The sequence below is a fragment of the Mastacembelus armatus genome, chromosome 18, assembly GCF_900324485.2.
Source record: "Mastacembelus armatus chromosome 18, fMasArm1.2, whole genome shotgun sequence".
Taxonomy (NCBI): domain Eukaryota; kingdom Metazoa; phylum Chordata; class Actinopteri; order Synbranchiformes; family Mastacembelidae; genus Mastacembelus; species Mastacembelus armatus.
The window spans coordinates 18,430,934-18,451,775 of record NC_046650.1 but is presented as its reverse complement, the minus strand read 5'-3'; the positions used below and the strand labels follow the sequence as shown (position 1 = coordinate 18,451,775).

Below are 20,842 nucleotides of genomic sequence, written 5' to 3'. Positions count from 1 at the left end.
CGCCCCTGATTCCACCTCCACCTGTGGGACTGAGAGGACAACAGACACAACATGAGCTGGACAGACAGCAGCAGGACTGACAGGAACAGCAGCTCCCTGTTCCATCCTTCTCTAACAGAAACCAATGGAAACTAGTTTGTGAATGAAGACATGTTTCATTGTTCCTGACATTTGGAGCAGTTCCCAAAGAACGAGTCAGGAACCAATCAGATGAATGAATCAGTAACAGTGTTCCTGAAGAACTGACTCACGGACTGTGCAGTCCATGATGACAAAGGACTGAGACCAGACTCTGAGACTCTGTTAGTGAGATTATTGGGAAACTACAGTTACAGACAAAATCCAACAATTACACAGCTGGATAGAAAAGGTCAGAAACAACAAGAACATGTTTGTTGTCTGGTCCCATTGGACTGGAACTGGACTAATGACTCCAGTGATACTAAAGTCCAGGTTTCAGTCCTGATTGAGGACCATCAGCAGCTACTTATTAGAGACTGATTCATTCTGTGTTTGGTCCTGAAATGAGCTGAGACACAAAGATCAACTACAGGAAACATGGTAACCAGCAGCATTATGGGTAATGTAGTAGTGACATACCTGTCCTGAAGTAGTAACAATATATGAAAAGACCCACAGCAACAGCAAGAACCACAAGAACCACAGACACAGCAACAAGACCTTTGGCCCAGGGTGGAACTTCTGTGGAGAACAGAAACATAAAGAACAACATGACCTCTGACCTCTGACCTGTACCTACAGCAGGTGTTGGTGCTGACCTTTGACCTGCAGCTCTACATCTGCCAGTCTTTTTTCGTTTCCAAACGCTGTGATGGTGCAGGTGTAGGTGCCGCTGTCAGAGAGGCGGGGTTTTCTCAGAGTGAGGCTCAGGTCTCCAGTGTCCAGAGCGTCAGTTTTCATCGACGTTCGGTCTCTGTAACGCTGGTTTTGGTTTTTGAGGTCGTCACCTTGCAGGTCCCGCTGGTGGACGGTTGAAGGTGTGAGGTCGTAGCGGCTCCACACCACTGTGGGACGCAGAGGTACAGAAGAGATCAAACATGGCAGCAGGATTGACTCCGCCCACTCAGACACCTCTACACCAAAGGCATGCTGGGAAACTGTGAGGACACAGAGACAGAAACGTGCATCAGTGGTTCAAACTGGACTCAGATGTTGTTGCTGACTAACACTTGTACAAACCAAATGACAAAGTTGGACTTTGGATAAGCAGAGTCAAACTAACAATGATCAGGGGCAGGAAGTGCTCAGATTGTTGGGACCTGGACTGGAAAGTCCCTGTTTGGCTGCTCAGACCACAGGCCATTAGTTTGTTTCTGGGGAACAAATCATCAGAAGCAGTGGAGAGTGGAGACATCCATCAGTGGCAGAGTCTCCTCAGGTGTGTTTGGTACCTGCCTACCACAGGTGTGTAAACACTGGACTGGACTTGCAGGCAGGTTTGTTATCTACTCTTTCCTTCCTCAGTAACTCAGACCGGTCTGATCTGGTTCCCTGGTTCACATTAGACACAAACACTGTGTGAAACTACCAGTTACCAAGTGAAGTTTCATGACATTTGGTCTCATGTTCAGTGTTTATTAAGAAGGAATTTCATTGATATTGTTTGTCTTTTTCCTTTAGAGCTTCAGCTTCACAGGTTGGTCCTGTTGGATTTCTTTGATCTACTGTGGGTCCAGATTTGTGCTGTTGGTTCTGTTTCCTGTTGGTCACTGATTTACTGTAGATTTGCTCTTTTTGATCCACTGGACAAGTTTAGAACCAACTAATTCCAGTCAGTGTGTTCACATCTCATCAGTCAATAAAGCAGATATAGTTCTTCCATGACCTGCAGTGACCTGGGGACTGTCAATGATTGACTTTAATTGTGGTCGTGATACAAAGACGCTGCTGTGTCAGTCTGTCATGGTTGAAATTGTGTCTTCTAGTTAGGATTGGAGGCTCCTTTATTTTTAGCCCTGAATGATTTCAATATTTGTCGATGTGAAGTTCTTTTGATAAGATCACAGATACTTGGTCCCTTTTCTTCTCAGTCCTTTGGCTGTGGATCAGACTCAGGGCATGAAAAACCACCATCATGGTGCAGTTACACCGAGGATGAAACAGCAAAGAGCTGAAGTGTTGGTGAATCAGATCAGAGGGAGAAAGGTGGTCTTACCGTGCACCAGGATCCCAAACACCACCAACATCTTCATCTTCACTAAAGGCTCCAACAAACACAAAGTCCCCGTAAAGCTGCTTCTTCCTAAACTGAGTTCAGCTTCAAAAACAGCTTCAGGACGTGTTGACAGCAGCTGCCACTGCCCTTCCTCAGCTCCTCACACTTTCTCTTTCTCTTTCAGCTCCAGGAAGCTGATTGGTAACTACAGGATCAGGTTCCATCCCTGCTCAGGTGTTACTTAATAACTAACTGTTCTGTGGACTGTGTGGGGTCAGAGGTCATGGCTCAGGTGGAGTGTGTGTGTGTTTTATGAAGGATCAACGTCGTCTGACTCGTGTGACCGATGACAGACGGAGCAGCAAACAGATGAGTGTGTGTTCTGACACACACACACATTGACTATTTGAAATGCTTTGTACTGTAGTATCACTGTAGTATTACTGTAGTATCACTGTAATAATAATAATAATAACTTTATTTATAAGGCGCCTTAGGAACAGCAAGAGCTGACACAAAGCGCCGTACACCAAAGCAAAAAATTTCTATACACACACACACACACACACATATATATATATATATATATATACATTTACATAAATAAGAATTTTAAAAGTAAGTTAAGAGTTTTATAAAATAAAAACAATAAAAACAGTCCATATTCACTCCATCACACCGGTCCAAAGGCTTGAGTATACAAATAGGTTTTAAGTTGAACTTTGAACATAACTAATGTAGGGGCTTGTCTTATGTGCAAAGGCAAATTGTTCCACAGCCTTGGGGCAGCAACAGAGAAAGATCTATCTCCACAGAGCCTCCTCCTCCTTTTTGGTACATCAAGAAGCAGGAGGTCGGCTGATCTGAGGGAGCGGCCAGGAGTATAAGGGTGAAGGAGTTCAGTAAGATAAGAAGGGGCAAGACCATTTAAAGATTTAAAAACAAATAATAAAACCTTAAAATGAACCCTAAAAGACACTGGCAGCCAGTGGAGTGCAGCCAGGACTGGTGTGATGTGCTTGTATTTTCGCTTTCCAGTTAAAAGACGAGCCGCCGCATTTTGGACCAGCTGGAGACGTGAAAGGGAAACTGACTGACCCCAACATACAGAGCATTACAGTAATCAAGGCGTGATGTAACAAAGGCATGGATTACTAGCTCAAAGTGCTGCTCTGACACTGCTGCTTTGTAGTATCAGTTTGTGTGTAGTATCACATTCAAAATGTGCCCAACCTGTCAGGGTCTGTATCTTTTGACTTCCTGTTTCTTTTATTTTGTAGGATCCTGATAGGAACTGGTTTTTGTTTTACTGTGTTCACTTTACGTTGACCTAATTAGTTCCTGTTTTCACCTGTTCCTTGTTTGTGTCTTGCCTTTATATACCTTTGTTGTCCATGTTTTAGTTGCCAGGTTGTCTGTGTAGACACTGTTTTGTGAAGCCATTGTTCTGAGAGCTGTTAATGCATGGTTTTGGGTCCTGATAGACATTGTTCGAGCCTGTTGATACACTTGTGTTTTCTTTTGGTGAAAACACCAGTGTGTTTATTGTTACTACACGATACATGTCTCGTTAGAACAGGAAAAGTATTGACAAGGCAAACTGCTTAAATAGCTGAGATGACGATAACAAGAAAAGAACCTACAGAGGAAATAACTTAAATATACTGAGGAGTTGTTAAGTTTGTTTCTCCTCATTTAACAGTAACAAACATGATCGACTTAATCAGGACAAAGTAAGGAACAAATAGCTGCATTGGCTAAAGAATGAAGAGCACACAGTTTATAATGACGTGTTTAACTTTTAAATTAAAGTAAAAGTAGCATATCTCTATAGGTAGTGTGTTCCCACAGGACACCTGGACTCGTCAGCCTAAGTGAAGCCGACCATCTTCCACAGGTTAATATGGTCCAGCTGGTATAAATGTGTTCATGTAGTGTGAGCGCTCAACAGAACATTTAATGTTATAAAGTCTAAGAGATGCTGGCCAGTGTTTGGGCCTGTTGAAGGCGCTGAAGGAGGGAGTCCTCTTGGACCAGACGTCAGACTGAGCGTCGGTCAGACTGTGGCTGTGGTGAAAGCTCTGATGTCTTGTCAGGATGATTCTGTTTCAAAGGGAAGAACTGCACAAGAAGACGGTTGTTCAGGCCCAGTGTCGGTCAGCAGGCTCAGCTTCTAGCCACAACTGTCCAAGTGTCGTGGTTCGGGTTCTGGACTCGGACCAGTGCCTGTGACGTTGATGCAGGGACCGACTGCTGGTTGTGCTAAGGGGAGCAGCTGTAGCAGCCTCAGTGGTGACTAAGGCTGAACAAAGGAAACAGGTTTCCCTTCGCTTTGGTTTGGATGAAACAGGCTGAAACACTGTTCAGTGTTTTAACGTCACACTAAACTAAATGAATAAGGGGAGGGAGGGTCGTCCACGCCGCCCAGACCTGGTCTGGATTTAGCCCAACATTTCCATCACACCACAAAAAAGGTATTTTTCAAATAAATTTACTAACATAAACCATGTTTTCGAGATATTCAATGAAATGTCACACATAGATGTGCCCAAATGTATAATTGTATTTATTTTAAGGATTTTAAAGATAATATTTATCCTTTTTTTAGATGACAAGCAATTTTTAACTGTGTCACTGAAGCCTTTCAATCAAGTTCTTACATGGCACAATCATGAGTTTTCCAATCCCGGAAGTGAATTGTAACCATGAGTGCATCATTTTTAAAACTGGAAAATATTATTAGTGTGACTGTTATTACTATGAATTTTATGTATAAATATGTGTTGTGATGGAGATGACATTGTGTGGTGGAAAAGACAGCATTTGTTGGAAATGACATGACACACAGCGAAGCTGAATAATGTTCACTTTTATTATCTTTGACACAAAATAACATCCATTTGGAAACATAACATTGTTATTCAAACTTTAAACAATAAGAAACATTTCATCAGATGGTAGAAAATTGCTCCTTCCCTGTTTGCTATGTGCTGAAACCTACAAGCACGTTGCAAAAGTTGAACTAAAAGAGTTTATGGCGATCAAATTCAAACCATAGATTTTTCCATTTTCAAATTATATGTTAAAAGTTGAAACTAATATTATCATTCATTCATTTTTCTGAAATGAGTGCTTTCAACTTATAAACCAACTGTCAAATTTGCATATGGAGGCTTTCCTGTATCCTTCTGCTCAAGAGCAGCGCATATTTCTGCCCAAACTGTGGGATGCAACATCACGTACCTCTTTGTAACTGGTTGAGGCTCTGGGACCAGTCTAACAATATCTTCAAGTCGGTACCAGATCATGTCCTCTCTCATTGGCCAAAAAAACCTGTTTTTGCCAACACAACTCATGGTTTGTACCAAAGCACAGCTGTCAGAGTCAACATCCTGCATGATGCCTGGATAAGGATCAGCATCATATGTGACCACACACCATTTTCCCATCAGTCCCTCATGAAGGTCTCCAATGGGCTGAGCTGTGGTGACAGGTGTGCTTTTGGATGCAGGAGTCTCAGTATCACCTGTTACTTCCATGTCTACTGTCTGTGGACCAGAACATCTGCAAAGCTGGGGCTCTGAACAAAAGCAGCTTAGAATACGCCAAGATATTTCTCCTGGTCTTGTAGAGACAATCTAGAGGAGCGCATGGTATTCAGATTACACACATAAACATGAATAAACATAAATGCTTTACACACATCAAACCACCTTCTCATAGAAAAACTGATCTGGATGTGGTGAAAATTACCTGATGTATCTGCATTGTGCCTCGGATAGTCTGCAGGCCATCACGAAGGAGACTGTCCATTTTCTCAGTCTCCTTCTCAGTGACATACATCAGCTTCACAGTAGATGGCTGTTTTGAGAGTTCCTCATACAGCACCCTTCCATTTGGAAGATCAATGCCATTTGCCACTATTGAGTCACCCTGCCGTTTAACAGCTGCACCAATCCCATCAGCTGGGCCTTTTCCATGTCCCGCCTCCAGAAAGTTCCATGTGATCCTTTTGAATCCAATCTGAAAGGGAATTTTGCTTAAGAAAAAGAAGTTTTTCTTGGACCTGTACTGGGTGGTTGGCCCATCACTGATGCCATGCAGTGTGGTTGCTGCTGGTTTCAGTGCTTTGAGGTAGGGGAGCACTGCGTTGAGATGAGCCCAGATAGCTGATGGGTCATGGCGCATTGATGAGCTAATGGAACAGAAAGACACCACCCCAGTTTTGGTGTGAGCCACACCTGTATGGAGAGTGGCCTGTCTGTGGGAATCACCAAAATGTACTGCTTGGATCTCATTCGCATATTTACACAAATAGTTTTCTGCAAAATCAATTTGCAAGACAATATCACCTCCGCTTATATTTTCCTTCAGGGCCCTGAGAGCAGAATACTGATGTATGATGTTGTAGATGTGTTGTAAATGACCATTAAATCCCCCATTCATTGAATTGGCTTGGCATCTTCGCATCCTCCAGTAGAGGGCGGTGTAGCTTCAAAGATCACTCCACGAAGGATTTCTCAAGAAAGGACTTTCTTATTAAATGGAGCCAAATATTACTGAAGAACACTTTATTGAAATATGTTGGCATGATAGAGACTCAGTGTGGGACAAATTTAACGTGGATAACTGAAGTTAGAAAGGTTTGTCTAGCACCTGGCTGATAAAGGGCACAAGGTGTCGCTTTCACATTCTTATTTAGTGACTTAGAAACAATTTCCGTTTATGGTTAATTGAAGTTATGGGCTAACGCTAAGCAGGTAGTTAACAGTCGGTTGTCAGCGTAATAACATATTATAGATAATAAGATTTATGCATGTTTTGTATTTTTAGTTGGCAAATGTCTAATTAGTGTATGTTTTGTTCTGTCTTCAATCAGCTCTTACGGTGTTTTACAATCAAAGTGGATTTGGATGGTCCTGGAATAAAAGCTTTTGTAAACATCAGTTATCAGAGAGTAAAGTGCATTGGTTCAGCTGGGAATGCTACATGTGTTTTCCCATCTTTTTGTTAAGTTGGTCTGAAACATCATCCAGCAGTGTCTGTATAGTCCCCTGGACTTTTTCCTTGACTGTGAGGTGAGCTTTACATTTTTCTTTTGTTCCATCTTTTCCAGCCTTCTCCCTCTCCTCTTCCTTGCTTTTCCATTCAAACCACCAGGTCTGCTCTCCTGCATCAAAGTCAGAGGTGGGCAGTTCCTTGTCCTTGCGGTCAGGGCAGTCCCTGTACATGCACTCCTTTGTTGGAGTTGTGCATGCCACAGACTCCATTAGGTCATTGGGTTTGGCACTTTTTGTTACTGTGTGATAAAACAGTCTGTCTGCCATGAACTGGAGGTTTGCATGTATTTTGCAAAGGCATGTGTCTCTGTCCTTGATTGTTGGAACATGTGCTGTAAGAAACTGCAGTCTCAGGATGTTCCATTCTACATTTCTGATAAAGTGTTCTCATGGACTCAACAAGGAAACGTTTTTGCATTTGTTTCTTGCTCTTTGTAATTGTCTCCTTCTTTCCTGTTGTTATCCTACTGTTGTCATCACGCTCCAGAAATGATGTTCTCTTTTCCTCCACTTCTTTGCTGATTTTGTCACACTGCATTTTTCGGGTGTACTGGAGTCTGATGGCCCTTGTCACATTTGTTTTCATCAGCTTAGGTGAGAACCCAAACTCCTTTTTGGCAAAGCAGAGTGAGCAGTATTTCTTCAGAAGCTGACCAGCTACAACTTTGGAGCTCACTTGACGATCTCTAGCAGTGTGCATATTTTGGTATTTCTTTTTTCTCTGTGAAATAATTGTGTTCTGAAACAGGAGAGTTCTTTTTAAACCCTTTGTTCTCTGCTTCATCTGTTGTTTGGTTTTGAGCTCTGGGGAATTGGCCGTTTCCATTTTCTCCTTAAGTCGGTCACAACTTTTCTTGTATTTTTCTACCTTCCGTAAAGCATCTTCAAGCTTCACAGTAGTTGCATAAAGATCTCTGTAGACCTTTGCCCTTGTCTTTGCCACCTTTTCCCTCCCTCTTCTCTGTGCACAGTTTTTAGGTGCAGGCAGTCGAGGTGTTTGGGGTGGCTCAGTGGAGCTGGAGTTACCTGGTGAGGCATATTCTGGATCAGTACCAATGTCTTCTGGTGACTGTGGTGGTGTTGTTCCAGCCATAAAACTCTCAACTTCAGCCAGTCTTTTCAACCTTCTGCGTCTGTTTTGTTGAGAAGTTCGCCATTGTCTTCTAACTTTTCTTTTCTCTCTGTGTGTCAATTCTGCCACAGATTTGACACACACCTTTTTCTTTTTTTTTCAGGTATCTTTCTCTGTCTTTTCTGAGAAACTCTTGGTATTTAAGTGGATCTGATTTAATCCTTTCTCTGTATGTTTTTGATCTGGCTGCTGTGGTCTTGCGTGCCATCTAAAGAACAGACGGTGCCGCCTTTAAGTATCTATTCTATTCTTGTAGTTTAAGTGTATACACAAGTGTTGAAGTGTTGAAGTTGTGTTTTGTATAACTATTACTATAGTACTCAAAGTACACAATAATAAATGCTATTTTTCTCATTATTTGTACATTCAAAGGAAATATGAGCTGTTTGGAAATGACGACCAATAAACCTACACTGGTTTTGCAAACATTTACCTTGATTTTTTTCTTGTTTCTTTCCATGGAGCTAACTATGCTCTCCTGGCATGTGCTCTACTGTCACATGACAATTGCTGTGGTTGCAAGTAAACAGTGTTTAAAAACAAAACAAAACTGAAGTTGCATTTTGTGGTGTGTGGTGGAAATGACAGTGACCCAAGGGACAGGTGTTCTTTTTTATGAAAAATACATAAAATCCTAATCTATCTCACAAACACATGATACATTTCATTAAAATAAGGAGTTTATGTGTCATTTGTCCATAAAGTTACTGTTAGATCAAAATTGAACTCAATATTATGAGGATTGAATGTACAAAATCTGGTCCAGGGACAAAGGAAATATAGCAAAAAACAGTTATACAAAACCATATTTTATAGAATAAAAATAATAATTGATCTATCTTTTATTTTTTGTATGTTCATCTTAGTGTCAAAAATAAAAAATGAAAAATGTGTTTTTGTTTTTCTTATTTCTGCCAGGGACCCAAATTCTTCAATAGTTGGAGAATGACCCATTAACTCTCTGCAGAGTGTTAAGGGTTAAGAATTATATAAACTCTGGACTAGTGTTGAATTTAACCCTGGTGATGTTCCTGTGTGTTAAGGAGCCACGGGCCAATGTTCACGTTCGATCTGATGATCTTTTATTTCGGTTTACGGCAGATTATTTGTCTCATTCTTCTCGTTGCAACATTAACGTGAACACATAGCAGCTTATTTAAATGGACTGGACTCATCCGTTCGGACTGTAGACGTACATCAGGGAACAGTCACAGAATCACCGTAGAGACCAGACGGGGCTCCGAGAGGCCTCATTCCAGGTGCGGTGCTCGCCGTGCGACGCATTTCCAATAATTAGATATGTTGACTGAACTGTGACTGTATTCAGAGCTGTTGAAAATGAGCTATAAAGTTCCTTCAAACAGTTTCAGAATGAAAACGTATCTGTAGGGTGTCTGATCTGAAGAACGTCACTACCGACCATGATCTGGATGCCGCTGTTCTCGAGATCCTCAGTTATGATCCAGATACAGGATATGAGATGATGATGGGTCATCTTAAGGAACACTAATTCAAAGGAAGTGTTTAGTGTCATCTATCGCAGAACCTGGAGTATTTTCTTTCACTTTGCTAAACCAACATCAGAGTTAGCCGATCAACACTTGATATAACAGAGCAGGCCTATAAACCCATGTTGTTCATCTGTGTTTGGGCCAAACATTCTCAGGTTTCTGCAGGTTCTTTATTGCAGGACGACGTGAACAAGAATCCATGAAGCCCGTGGACCCACATGGCATCAGAGTGCTACTGTACAGCTCCGAACTTTGAGGCTCAGGAGATCTTCATTTCCAGCTCCTAACAGCCTGTGGCACATTGATGGCAACCACAGACTAATATGGTGAGGCTGTGCTTTGGGAATCAGTCGGCCTCTACAATAGTTTCATACAATAAACAACCTGGACAGCAAATATACAGAAGTAGAAGCAGAATCTCTGCAGCTGAAAACATGTCTCCCATGTCACATGTTGCTTGTGGACTGTTTTACAGATGGAGGACTGTGGTCCATGGTGGTCCACGGCTTTAGCCGTCTTATTGTTTACCTGTCTGCAGCCACCAATAACCCTGCACCAACAGGGCTCATCGGCTTCTTGGAACCTGTTGGTACTTTGGACTAGCATCTGGTGTGAGGTCTGACACAGGAGGGGCAAATACTGAAGTGACACCCTATGTGGTAACACACAGAGGAGCCAACCGTAATTCTCCCATTACTGGAAGAAGGACAAGTGATCAGAGGTGATGATGTTCATAGCAAATGTTTAAGATTTCATGATTTCTCTTCCTGGACTTTGACATTTTATCTTATTATCCAATTATTAGAACATGACCTTAAAATATGTTAAGAAGCTTTTGGGGTCCCAAAGGTGGAGCAGATGTGTAGAGGCTCAGCCTGCACCACAACTATTTCAGCCTGCTCAGTCTTATGACATTAAGGGTCTTGCCATGTTTGCAGGATAGAGAGGTTATGGGCTGATGTCTCTGGGGGAGTGTTGGATCTGTTTTACTCCAGTTTCTGCAGTTTGGAAGATGAAGGTCTACTCAGTCCAGATGATGAAATCCATCTGTGTGCACTGCATTGGAGCTTTTTACCACACATCCAGAGGCACCTGGAGTTTTTCAAGGAAGGGTGGAACAACCACAAACTGCCAACTGAACTCAATCGGCCACCTCTTCAGATATGGACCCTGAACCAGCGTGAGGGGGAAGACCCTGCCCAGGTTTATTAGAACTGATACTGGCCAGATTTATGTCTCATGATAGTACCTCATGCTAATAAAGCACCACAACATGGTCCAACAGGGTGACATTTACATATATTACCTCTAAATCTACTTTATCACTCAAAAGGGTTTTTATGTGTTCATGCCCCCCCCCCTTTCTTCAGACCGATACCAGGTACAGAATAGACTGGGAAGACCCATCTGGCTACCACACTGAAGGCCTCAGAATTCCTGAAGTGCAGCTTCCACAGGCATTGAGTCCTGAAGAAACTCAGCAGTTTCCAAATCCTCATGGTTCGTTCTCTGATGTGTTAAACGTGTTAGTGCCACCGTTGCTATGGTAACTCAAATATGTACAACATGTCTGTACCTTAACTATCATTCTTCCTTCTAATTGTATTTTTTATCTCATCACTTTAGGCTCAGAATTCCATATATCTGATTAGGATTTATTGTTTTACTAGTTAAGAACCATATAAACTATAGACACATGTTCTTGGAATATCATTTATTGCAACCGTGGACCAAAGACAAACCAGGTTTCTTGTTAAGGCAGCCATATCCAGTGTTAACATGAAGCACAGGGACGAGAAGAAGAAGTTTCCTAAACCACTTTTAGTCCAGGACTCCCAGCTAGGACTTTGGAGGCTGAGCCAGGAGCTCTGAGAGGACTCTAAGAAGCTTTGGGAATACGGGCCCTGATTAATACAAACTGGAAAACAGCAGAAACTGGAAAATGACTGGGTGTTAATTGGGAATGATGGGAATATGAAATGGGATACTGTTAGTTTCCACTGTATGGAGTCACACTGACACTAGTCCAATATGGAACATGGACCTGGGAACAGTGATGTTCTCCAGACCCTCGTAGTGTCACTGTAACACTGTTTGGGAGGGAAAGAAGGAACTCTAGCAGAGTCTTCAATGTTCAGCTGTTTAGGAAATGTTCATCTGACTCTGTAGAGTGTGGAGCTACAGGAACCTGACAAGGTGTTGAAGCCGACTCTGGAAAACTTCATTCAACACTGGACTTTGGGTTTTGTTGGAGTCGATGGAAGAAGGAAGACATTTTTATTTGTGGCCAAATGGATGAAAAAGATATTTGGGTCGTCTGCTTGATGAAAATGGAAACTTATCAACACAGAATGAAATGAACAAAAACACAATTTAGAAAGTGCAGAAAAAGACGACTGCAAATAACAAGCAGAATACCAGTGACATCACACCGATCACTGTGACATCACTGATCAATACTGATCAATAGTGAGTGTCAGACTGTGAGAGTCAGGAGGAGTCAGAGTGAAGAAGAAGACAAAGCGTCCTCTGTTCTTCATCCATCGTCCATCAGCTCCTTCACCTCCATTTTCTCTCTGATCCAAAGTCAGATCTGATCAATAATCAAAGACTGATCAAACTGATTGATCAGCCATCAGAGGAGTTGGATCAGTGGAGCTGCTTCTGTTCCTGATGTCCACTGATTCTTCTTTGTCCTCAATTCTCTTCAATCATCTGCAGAGGAGACAGAAGACAGTCAGAGACAAACAACCAGAGACAAACAAACAACCAGAGACAAACACAGAGACCTCTGACCTTTGACCCTGAGCATCACTTGTTTCTTTCTCAGGAGTCTTCCCTCCCTGGAGACTCTGCAGGTGAAGGTTCCTGTGTCTACGACTGTTGGATGTTTCAGGGTCAGACTGAGGTCTCCAGTTCTCAGCAGGTCTTTCTTCATCACTGTTCTGGTTCTGTAATACTCGAGCTGTTCTTCAGGTCGGTCAGAGCCGTCCTGATACACATGGACCTTCCTGTTGTACATATTCTTCCACTCCACTCTGACGTCTTCAGGCAGGACAGCTGTGGTTATGAAGGGCAGCTGGACAGACTCCGCCCATGATTCCACCTCCACCTGTGGGACTGAGAGGACAACAGACACAACATGAGCTGGACAGACAGCAGCAGCAGCACTGACACATTTTCTTTGACTGTATGAAGTGAAATATTTGTAGTGGAAACAGGTCTGACTGGTTCCAGTCTGAAATCTGTCCCATTGGTCCATTTAACAGAGACAGAGTCTGTGGTGTGTGAACAACCAACAGCACAACTCCCTGTTTCTTCACTAACTTAGTGTCATTGTCAAATGTCCAGATCAAACCTTTATTTACTGGCTCTGACTGAGGATTAGTGGCCCATGATGGGACTCCACTAACTGGGAGGACAAACTGCACATTTCCATGTTTCCATCAATCGATCGATCGATCAATAAACCTTTATTAGTGAAGTTTGGACTGACAAAGACCAAAATCAGGGACACAGTCAATATCACATGGAGGAGAGTTCCACAGTTTAGGAGAGACCACAGTGAAAGGACAGTCTAGACCTCAGGACTTCCAACAGTAGCAGAGTCCAGGACCTAAGTGCTTCACTAATTGGAATCTATTGGTAAGAAATGAAGGGGATTTGGACTGAGCTGTAACTGAAACATGAGCTGAGCTCCCATGTGGTTTCTAAACAAACTGAAAGTCCTCAGCCATGTTTCTCATTTATCTTTTCCACAGATTCCATCATCCCAGATGTAAATGTTATTGGTGGATAACCATGATGTTACTGGGGACATTGTTTTTTGGGAGGAGCTTTAATGGGACATGGCCCTTAACTTTTTACATTTTAATGAGAGTCAAACAGAGGTAGTCCTATAAACAGCTCCTCTGTCTCTCTGTTGGACCTGGGCCCACTTAAGCCATATTCAAGCCTGTGGTGACAAACCTTGGTGTGAAAATGGACCCTGATTTTAAACTGGACCATCAGACTAACAATGTTGGAAAAGCTGGTTTTTATCAACTGGGACTTTTGTCCAAAGTAAAACCGTTTTAATCTAAGTCTAATTTTGAACCTGTCATAGACGCTTTTATCACAACACACTGGACTCTTGTAAAGCTCTGTAGACAGCCAGTCCTCAGTCTCACTCCTGTCCTGTAACTTCTCTTCACTGGCTTCTGGTCCATTTTGGAGTCGATTTCAGGATTTTATTGTCTGTGTTTAAAGGTCTTAATGGTCTTGCCCCCTTTTATATCTCGGACCTTTTAAATCCCTACACTCGGTCCCTCAGGTCAACTGATCAGCTGCTCCTGGAGCTTCCAAAGACCAGACTCAGGAGCAGAGGAGACCGTGAGATCTCAGTCGTGGGGCCTGTGCTCTGGAATAAAGTCCATGTGAGACAGTCCTCTGGTCTGGCTGCTTTTAAAAAACGTCTCCAAACCCACTTTTATTCCTTGGCCTTTATCTCAGACTGAGAGTCGTCCACTTTTGGGTTTTAGGTTGTTTTCTTTTCTCACCTTTAAAGAGCTTGGCAGGAATCCATTGTTGGGAAAACGTTATCAGCAGTTACCTTCCATTTAGCTTGTTAAATATTGTTTATGCACACATTGTTGCAAAGAGTAATGCAGACCTGACACACTAAAGAAAGAAGGTTAAAGCTCTGTCTCCACGGTGTGAAGAGACACACAAGGTATTGAAAAGAGCGTAGGAACACAGCAGTTACACTCACAGTAATACTGCGTACTAATATACCTTTGTAGATGTAGATATGAACAGCAGGTTAACACTGTGTTGTGACTCAGAGTAATTAGACACTGAAAGCTGGAGGCAGAGAAGAGACTGGACCTCGACCCTGCTGAGTGATGAATAACTCCAAATAAGGGAGGGACAGATAAGACTGAGGCTTCTAACTTCCTAGTTCTCACAACAGGGCCCCCAGGGATTGGAGGAGACAAGTGCTAAGAGGCCAGGACTGAGCCTGAGCACCGACAAGGGGTGTCAAGTGAAAAACCGCGACTTCCCCCACCTGTAGTTAACCAATGAGATGTGATTTTTGGCTGACATATAATCCTTGTACAAGAGTTTGGAATTTCAATTAAAACTCGTGTGTGAACCAAAAGAATTTCTCCTCTGCTAATTTCCAATAAACAGACACTGACACCATCCAATGGTCATTTGGTTTCAGAGGCTGCACTGTCTCAGGTCAAAACAACAAAACTGAGTCAAATTGTTTAAAAAAACAGCAGAACATCTGGAAACTCCATCACCATGAGATCTAGTTTTGTTCCTGTCTGTTCATGGTTTTGTTCATGTTTGTTCATGTCTCTTTGCTTTTTTCTATATGTTTTTAATTTTTAATGAACTTTGAACTTGTCTTTGATATTTGTTGTCTCTCATTTCACTGATCATTGATTTTGTTTTTATCCCTTAATTTATAAAGATTTGTGAACTTTGTTCTGTGTCATCAGCCTCTTGTTCTGGAAACAGTTATCTTAGCTTAGCATAAGGACTTGAAACACTTAGCTTAGCATAAAGAATGGAAATAGCTTAGCTTAGCATATACACTAGAAACAGTTTAGTGTGGCAGTGTGTGATTGTAATAGACATAGAAATAGTTGCCCCCCATTTAATTTTCATGCTCAGGTTTTGAAACAACTGGTTAAACTGTTTAAGTCCGTCTAACTACGATATCATCATGTGTGTGTTGAAAAAGGTTATTTGTCAAAAACTCAGCTTCTCCAAGTGTTACGAAGTTTTTTCCCTTTTCTTTTTATAACTTAACAGATAGTGTTATAGACTTAAAGAGTAAACTGACCAGTTTGAAAGTGAGTCCCCACATTTTGCTGGATGGCGGACACGAGTCAGTGTGGACCGCAGCAGTAAAACAGAGAACTGTTTAAGGTCGGTAAAAGCTCTAATAAAGTCTAAACTAAGTGCTAAGTATAAAGGCACAAGAATGAGTTCTCAGTAAAAGACATGTTGAACAGACCAACAGTGTTAAGTTCATGATACTAGTGTGAAGTGTCAAGCTAAGCTAAAGTGAGGACATATACCAGGGCTCATTCTTTCATTCAGCTAAGAAGTGAGTCGATATTTGCCACATGTTGTATCTGGTCTAAAACTAGACTATTAGTTTTGTTGGTCAGAGGATCCACCAGTGTTAAAACGTTATCATCTCATTAAGGGAACAAAGAATATGAACATGGTCTGAGAGTAAAACAGGTTTACTTTAATAAATGCAAATCATGAGAGTAAAAAGTGATTTAAAAACAAAAGGTTAGAAGCTGCATAAAACTGGAACTGTCATGTGACTTCATAGAACCAATGGTTGATGAGGTAAAGTGCATATCTTGTCAATTCATGAGGGTTATGTATAAGACTGTTCAACTATATATCTAAGGCAGTGATGTGCTGGTTTATGGTTGTTCCAGGACTATTTTAGGTCCTACTGTGTTTGTTTAGAGTATTTGTAATGTAATAACTAATCAGCAGAAGAAGAGAAGTCAGGATGTGATGAGTGAGTCTGCAGACACATGGACCGACTGCACTCCTGTTAATGTTCTTTGTATTTTTTAAGCTTCTGAAAGAAATTAAATATGTTCCACCAAGACTGAGTCGGCCCATCGTTCTTAGCCATGTAGCATTAGCTTAGCATATACAGTGGAAACAGTTAGCTTAGCTTAGCATAGAGACTTTGAACTGACCTTTGACTTTGAGCTCCACCTGTTTCACCATCAGGACTCTTCCCTCCCTGTTGTAGACTCTGCAGGTGAAGGTGTTTGTGTCTGTTGGATGTTTCAGGGTCAGACTGAGGTCTCCAGTTCTCAGCAGGTCTTCCTTCATCTCTGTTCTGTTTCTGTAAAACTCGTCCTGTTCTTCAGGTCGGTCAGAGCCGTCCTGATACACATGGACCTTCCTCTTGTCCTTGTCCGTCCACTTCACTGTGGAGACTTGAAGTAGGTTAACTAAAGCTCTGCAGGGCAGCTGGACAGACTCTGCCCCTGATTCCACCTCCACCTGTGGGACTGAGAGGACAACAGACACAACATGAGCTGGACAGACAGCAGCAGGCGGCTGTGATCTCTCTCTGATCCACACATAGAGCTTTTTAAACCCTGACAGAGCAGATTGGACTGGGTCTAACAGAATCTCTCCTCTAGATCCAGGACTGAAGACTGGGACAGATAGCTTAGCTTAGCATAAAGACGGACCTTTGACTTTGAGCTCCACCTGTTTCTCCATCAGGACTCTTCCCTCCCTGTTGTAGACTCTGCAGGTGAAGGTGTTTGTGTCTCTGACTGATGGATGTTTCAGGGTCAGACTGAAGTCTCCAATTTTCAGCAGGATTCTCTTCATCTCTGTTCTGTTTCTGTAAAACTCGTCCTGTTCTTCAGGTTGGTCAGAGCCGTCCTGATACACATGGACCTTCCTGTTGTCCTTGTCCGTCCACTTCACTGTGGAGACTTGAAGCAGGTTAACTAAAGCTCTGCAGGGCAGCTGGACAGATTCCACCCCTGATTCCACCTCCGCCTGTGGGACTGAGAGGACAACAGACACAACATGAGCTGGACAGACAGCAGCAGGACTGACAGGAACAGCAGCTCCCTGTTCCATCCTTCTCTAACAGGAACCAATGGAAACTAGTTTGTGAATGAAGACATGTTTCATTGTTCCTGACATTTGGAGCAGTTCCCAAAGAATGAGTCAGGAACCAATCAGATGAATGAATCAGTAACAGTGTTCCTGAAGAACTGACTCAGGGACTGTGCAGTCCATGATGACAAAGGACTGAGACCAGACTCTGAGACTCTGTTGGTGAGATTACTGGTCCCATTGGACTGGAACTGGACTAATGACTGCAGTGTTACTAAAGTCCAGGTTCCAGTCCTGATTGTGGATCATCAGCAGCTACTTATTAGAGACTGATTCATTCTCTGTTTGGTCCTGAAATGAGCTGAGACACAGTCAAAGATCAACTACAGGAAACATGGTAACCATCAGCATTATGGGTAATGTAGTAGTGACATACCTGTCCTGAAGTAGTAACAATATATGAAAAGACCCACAGCAACAGCAAGAACCACAAGAACAGACACAGCAACAAGACCTTTGGCCCAGGGTGGAAATGGATCTGTAAATAAGAGAAACAGAGAGGACAACATGACCTCTGACCTCTGACCTGTACCTACAGCAGGTGTTGGGGTTGGTGCTGACCTTTGACCTGCAGCTGTACAGCTGCTAGTCTTTCTTTAAATCCAAGCTCTGTGATGGTGCAGGTGTAGGTGCCGCTGTCAGAGAGGCGGGGTTTTCTCAGAGTGAGGCTCAGGTCTCCAGTGATCAGAGCGTCAGTTTTCATAGATGTTCGGTCTCTGTAACGCTGGTTTTGGTCTGTGAGGATGACACCTACGTCATCTCGCTCATAAACGGTTGAAGGTGTGAGGTCGTAGCGGCTCCACACCACTGTGGGTTGGTCAGGTTCAAAAGAGGTCTGACAGGGCAGCAGGACTGACTCCACCCCCTCATACACCTCCACACCAAAGGCATGCTGGGAAACTGTGAGGACAGAGACAGAAACGTGCATCAGTGGTTCAAACTGGACTCAGATGTTGTTGCTGACTAACACTTGTACAAACCAAATGACAAAGTTGGACTTTGGATCAGCAGAGTCAAACTAACAATGATCAGGGGCAGGAAGTGCTCAGATTGTTGGGACCTGGACTGGAAAGTCCCTGTTTGCCTTAAATGCAGCGGCTGCTCAGACCACAGGCCATTAGTTTGTTTCTGGGGAACAAATCATCAGAAGCAGTGGAGAGTGGAGACATCCATCAGTGGCAGAGTCTCCTCAGGTGTGTTTGGTACCTGCCTACCACAGGTATGTAAACACTGGACTGGACTTGCAGGGCAGGTTTGTTATTTACTCTTTCCTTCCTCAGAAACTCAGACCGGTCTTATCTGGTTCCCTGGTTCACATTGACCTGCAGTGACCTGGGGACTGTCAATGATTGACTTTAATTGTGGTCGTGATACAAAGACGCTGCTGTGTCAGTCTGTCATGGTTGAAGTTGTGTCTTCTAGTTCGGATTTGAGGCTCCTTTATTTTTAGCCCTAAAATGATTTCAATATTGGTTGATGTGAAATCCTTTTGATAAGATCACAGATACTTGGTCCCTTTTCTTCTCATTCCTTTGGCTGTGGATCAGACTCAGGGCATGAAAAACCACCATCATGGTGCAGTTACACCGAGGATGAAACAGCAAAGAGCTGAAGTGTTGGTGAATCAGATCAGAGGGAGGAAGATGGTCTTACCGTGCACCAGGATCCCAAACACCACCAACATCTTCATCTTCACTAAAGGCTCCAACAAACACAAAGTCCCCGTAAAGCTGCTTCTTCCTAAACTGAGTTCAGCTTCAAAAACAGCTTCAGGACGTGTTGACAGCAGCTGCCACTGCCCTTCCTCAGCTCCTCACACTTTCTCTTTCTCTTTCAGCTCCAGGAAGCTGATTGGTAACTACAGGATCAGGTTCCACCCCTGCTCACGTGCTGCAACACAGGAAAGAGCCTGCAGCAGCTGGGACACTGAGATTCACCCTGAGTTGGAAGTGTTGTTCTACCAATCAGTCCACAGTCCAACCAACACAGAACCAGCAGCTGCTGTTGGACTGGACTGGACCCGACCCAAAGTGTCAGTGAGCAGTAAAGGCTGTGGACTGTAGTATTACTGTAGTATCACTGTAGTATTACTGTAGTATCACTGTAGTGTTACTGTAGTATTAGTGTAGTATTACTGTAGTGTTACTCTAGTATCACTGTAACTATACTATAATAATATATAAATAATATTATATATATAAGGAAATAACAGGAGATAAAAATGCACAGTTTGTTTTTTCTTTTGTCTCCATCTGCCTCGTCCTAATGAAACTGAGGCTGTTTTGTCCTGTGTCTTTAATAAATGTGTGAGCCTGAATTTTCAGTCTCCAATTCAAATCTAATGACAGCACAGGAAACAAAGTGTGTTATTGTACTTCAGTCCAGCAGGGGGCAGCACAGGACACACTGTCCCAGCTGCTGCTGTTGCTCAGTCCATGAGACAGACATGAACCAAAGCTGAGCAGAAAACACCCAAATCAGGCCCAGACAAGGACATGGGGTGTCCAGCTGTGACCAGGCCTGGAAACACATCTGGATCTGCTGCAGCTTCTCCCTCTCTGAGTCCTGATTGTGTGTTGTTGTTTTCTGGTGTTGCCACTTGATGGCGCCGTGGCCTCATTGGACTGTTGGTCCTGATCTCCTCAGTAAAGTCCAAAGGGAAGGAGCAGCTGGTGAGGAAGGACTGAAGCAGCTGTGAGAGTCCTGGACTGATGGATTTCCTCTGGTTGTCAGGGAGTGATGGGGGGAAACTTTCTGAAACAATCCCAGTGAAGCTGCTGTGTCAAAGGGTTTGATCCAGGTCAAATGGTGCCACCTGCTGGTCGACTCTTGGTGCTGTATTTGTGTGGATGGATTTAATGTGGACCTGCTGATTGGAATCTGAACGGACTGGTCCTAAGAAGAAAGAGGCTCTGCAGCAGCTACACAACATGATTCGTCTACATGGCAGCAGATTTTCTTCTTCTGCAGACTTTAACTGTGACAGAGACACGACCCTGACGCAGCTTTGAGTCACAGATGACAAGCGGTCAGAAGAAGAAACAGCTGGAGGAAAGTGAGCGTGCACATCTGTATCCTTCACCAACATCAGCTTTCCACTGTCAGACCAACATTTGTCTTCCAAGTCCAACAGTCCTGAAGGTTTTTATAGGACGTCACTGTCACTGATCAGTTTCTTCAGCTCACACTAGAAATGTGGCTCAGTCATTATATGTTTCCTACTTTATTGTTTCAGCTTCAGCAAATAACCGACTTTCTATCTGCTGTGCACAGAGGACTGAACCTGGAG

The 20,842-nt window shown here is 43.0% G+C and overlaps 1 protein-coding gene across 1 annotated transcript; it reads right to left on the bottom strand.

Annotated features, from left to right (window-relative positions):
• Window positions 1-11,578: 11,578 nt before the first annotated feature.
• On the bottom strand, window positions 11,579-19,440 carry LOC113139819 (uncharacterized). Its single transcript, XM_026323371.1, has 6 exons — window positions 19,207-19,440; window positions 18,115-18,453; window positions 17,930-18,031; window positions 17,112-17,438; window positions 12,676-12,999; window positions 11,579-12,594 (listed from the first exon to the last, which is right to left on the bottom strand). The coding sequence occupies exons 1-6, from the start codon at window positions 19,241-19,243 to the stop codon at window positions 12,587-12,589; spliced, it is 1,137 nt and encodes a 378-aa protein (XP_026179156.1). The 5' UTR covers window positions 19,244-19,440; the 3' UTR covers window positions 11,579-12,586.
• Between the last annotated feature and the right edge of the window lie 1,402 nt (window positions 19,441-20,842).

Bases quoted from the DNA above. Each gene is read 5' to 3' on its own strand.
- LOC113139819 (XM_026323371.1), bottom strand. From the start codon at position 19,243: ATGAAGATGTTGGTGGTGTTTGGGATCCTGGTGCACG. The intron at 18,454-19,206 runs GTAAGACCATCT...CTGTCCTCACAG, and splicing joins GTTTGGGATCCTGGTGCACG to TTTCCCAGCATGCCTTTGGT. The intron at 18,032-18,114 runs GTCAGCACCAAC...TCTTATTTACAG, and splicing joins TGTACAGCTGCAGGTCAAAG to ATCCATTTCCACCCTGGGCC.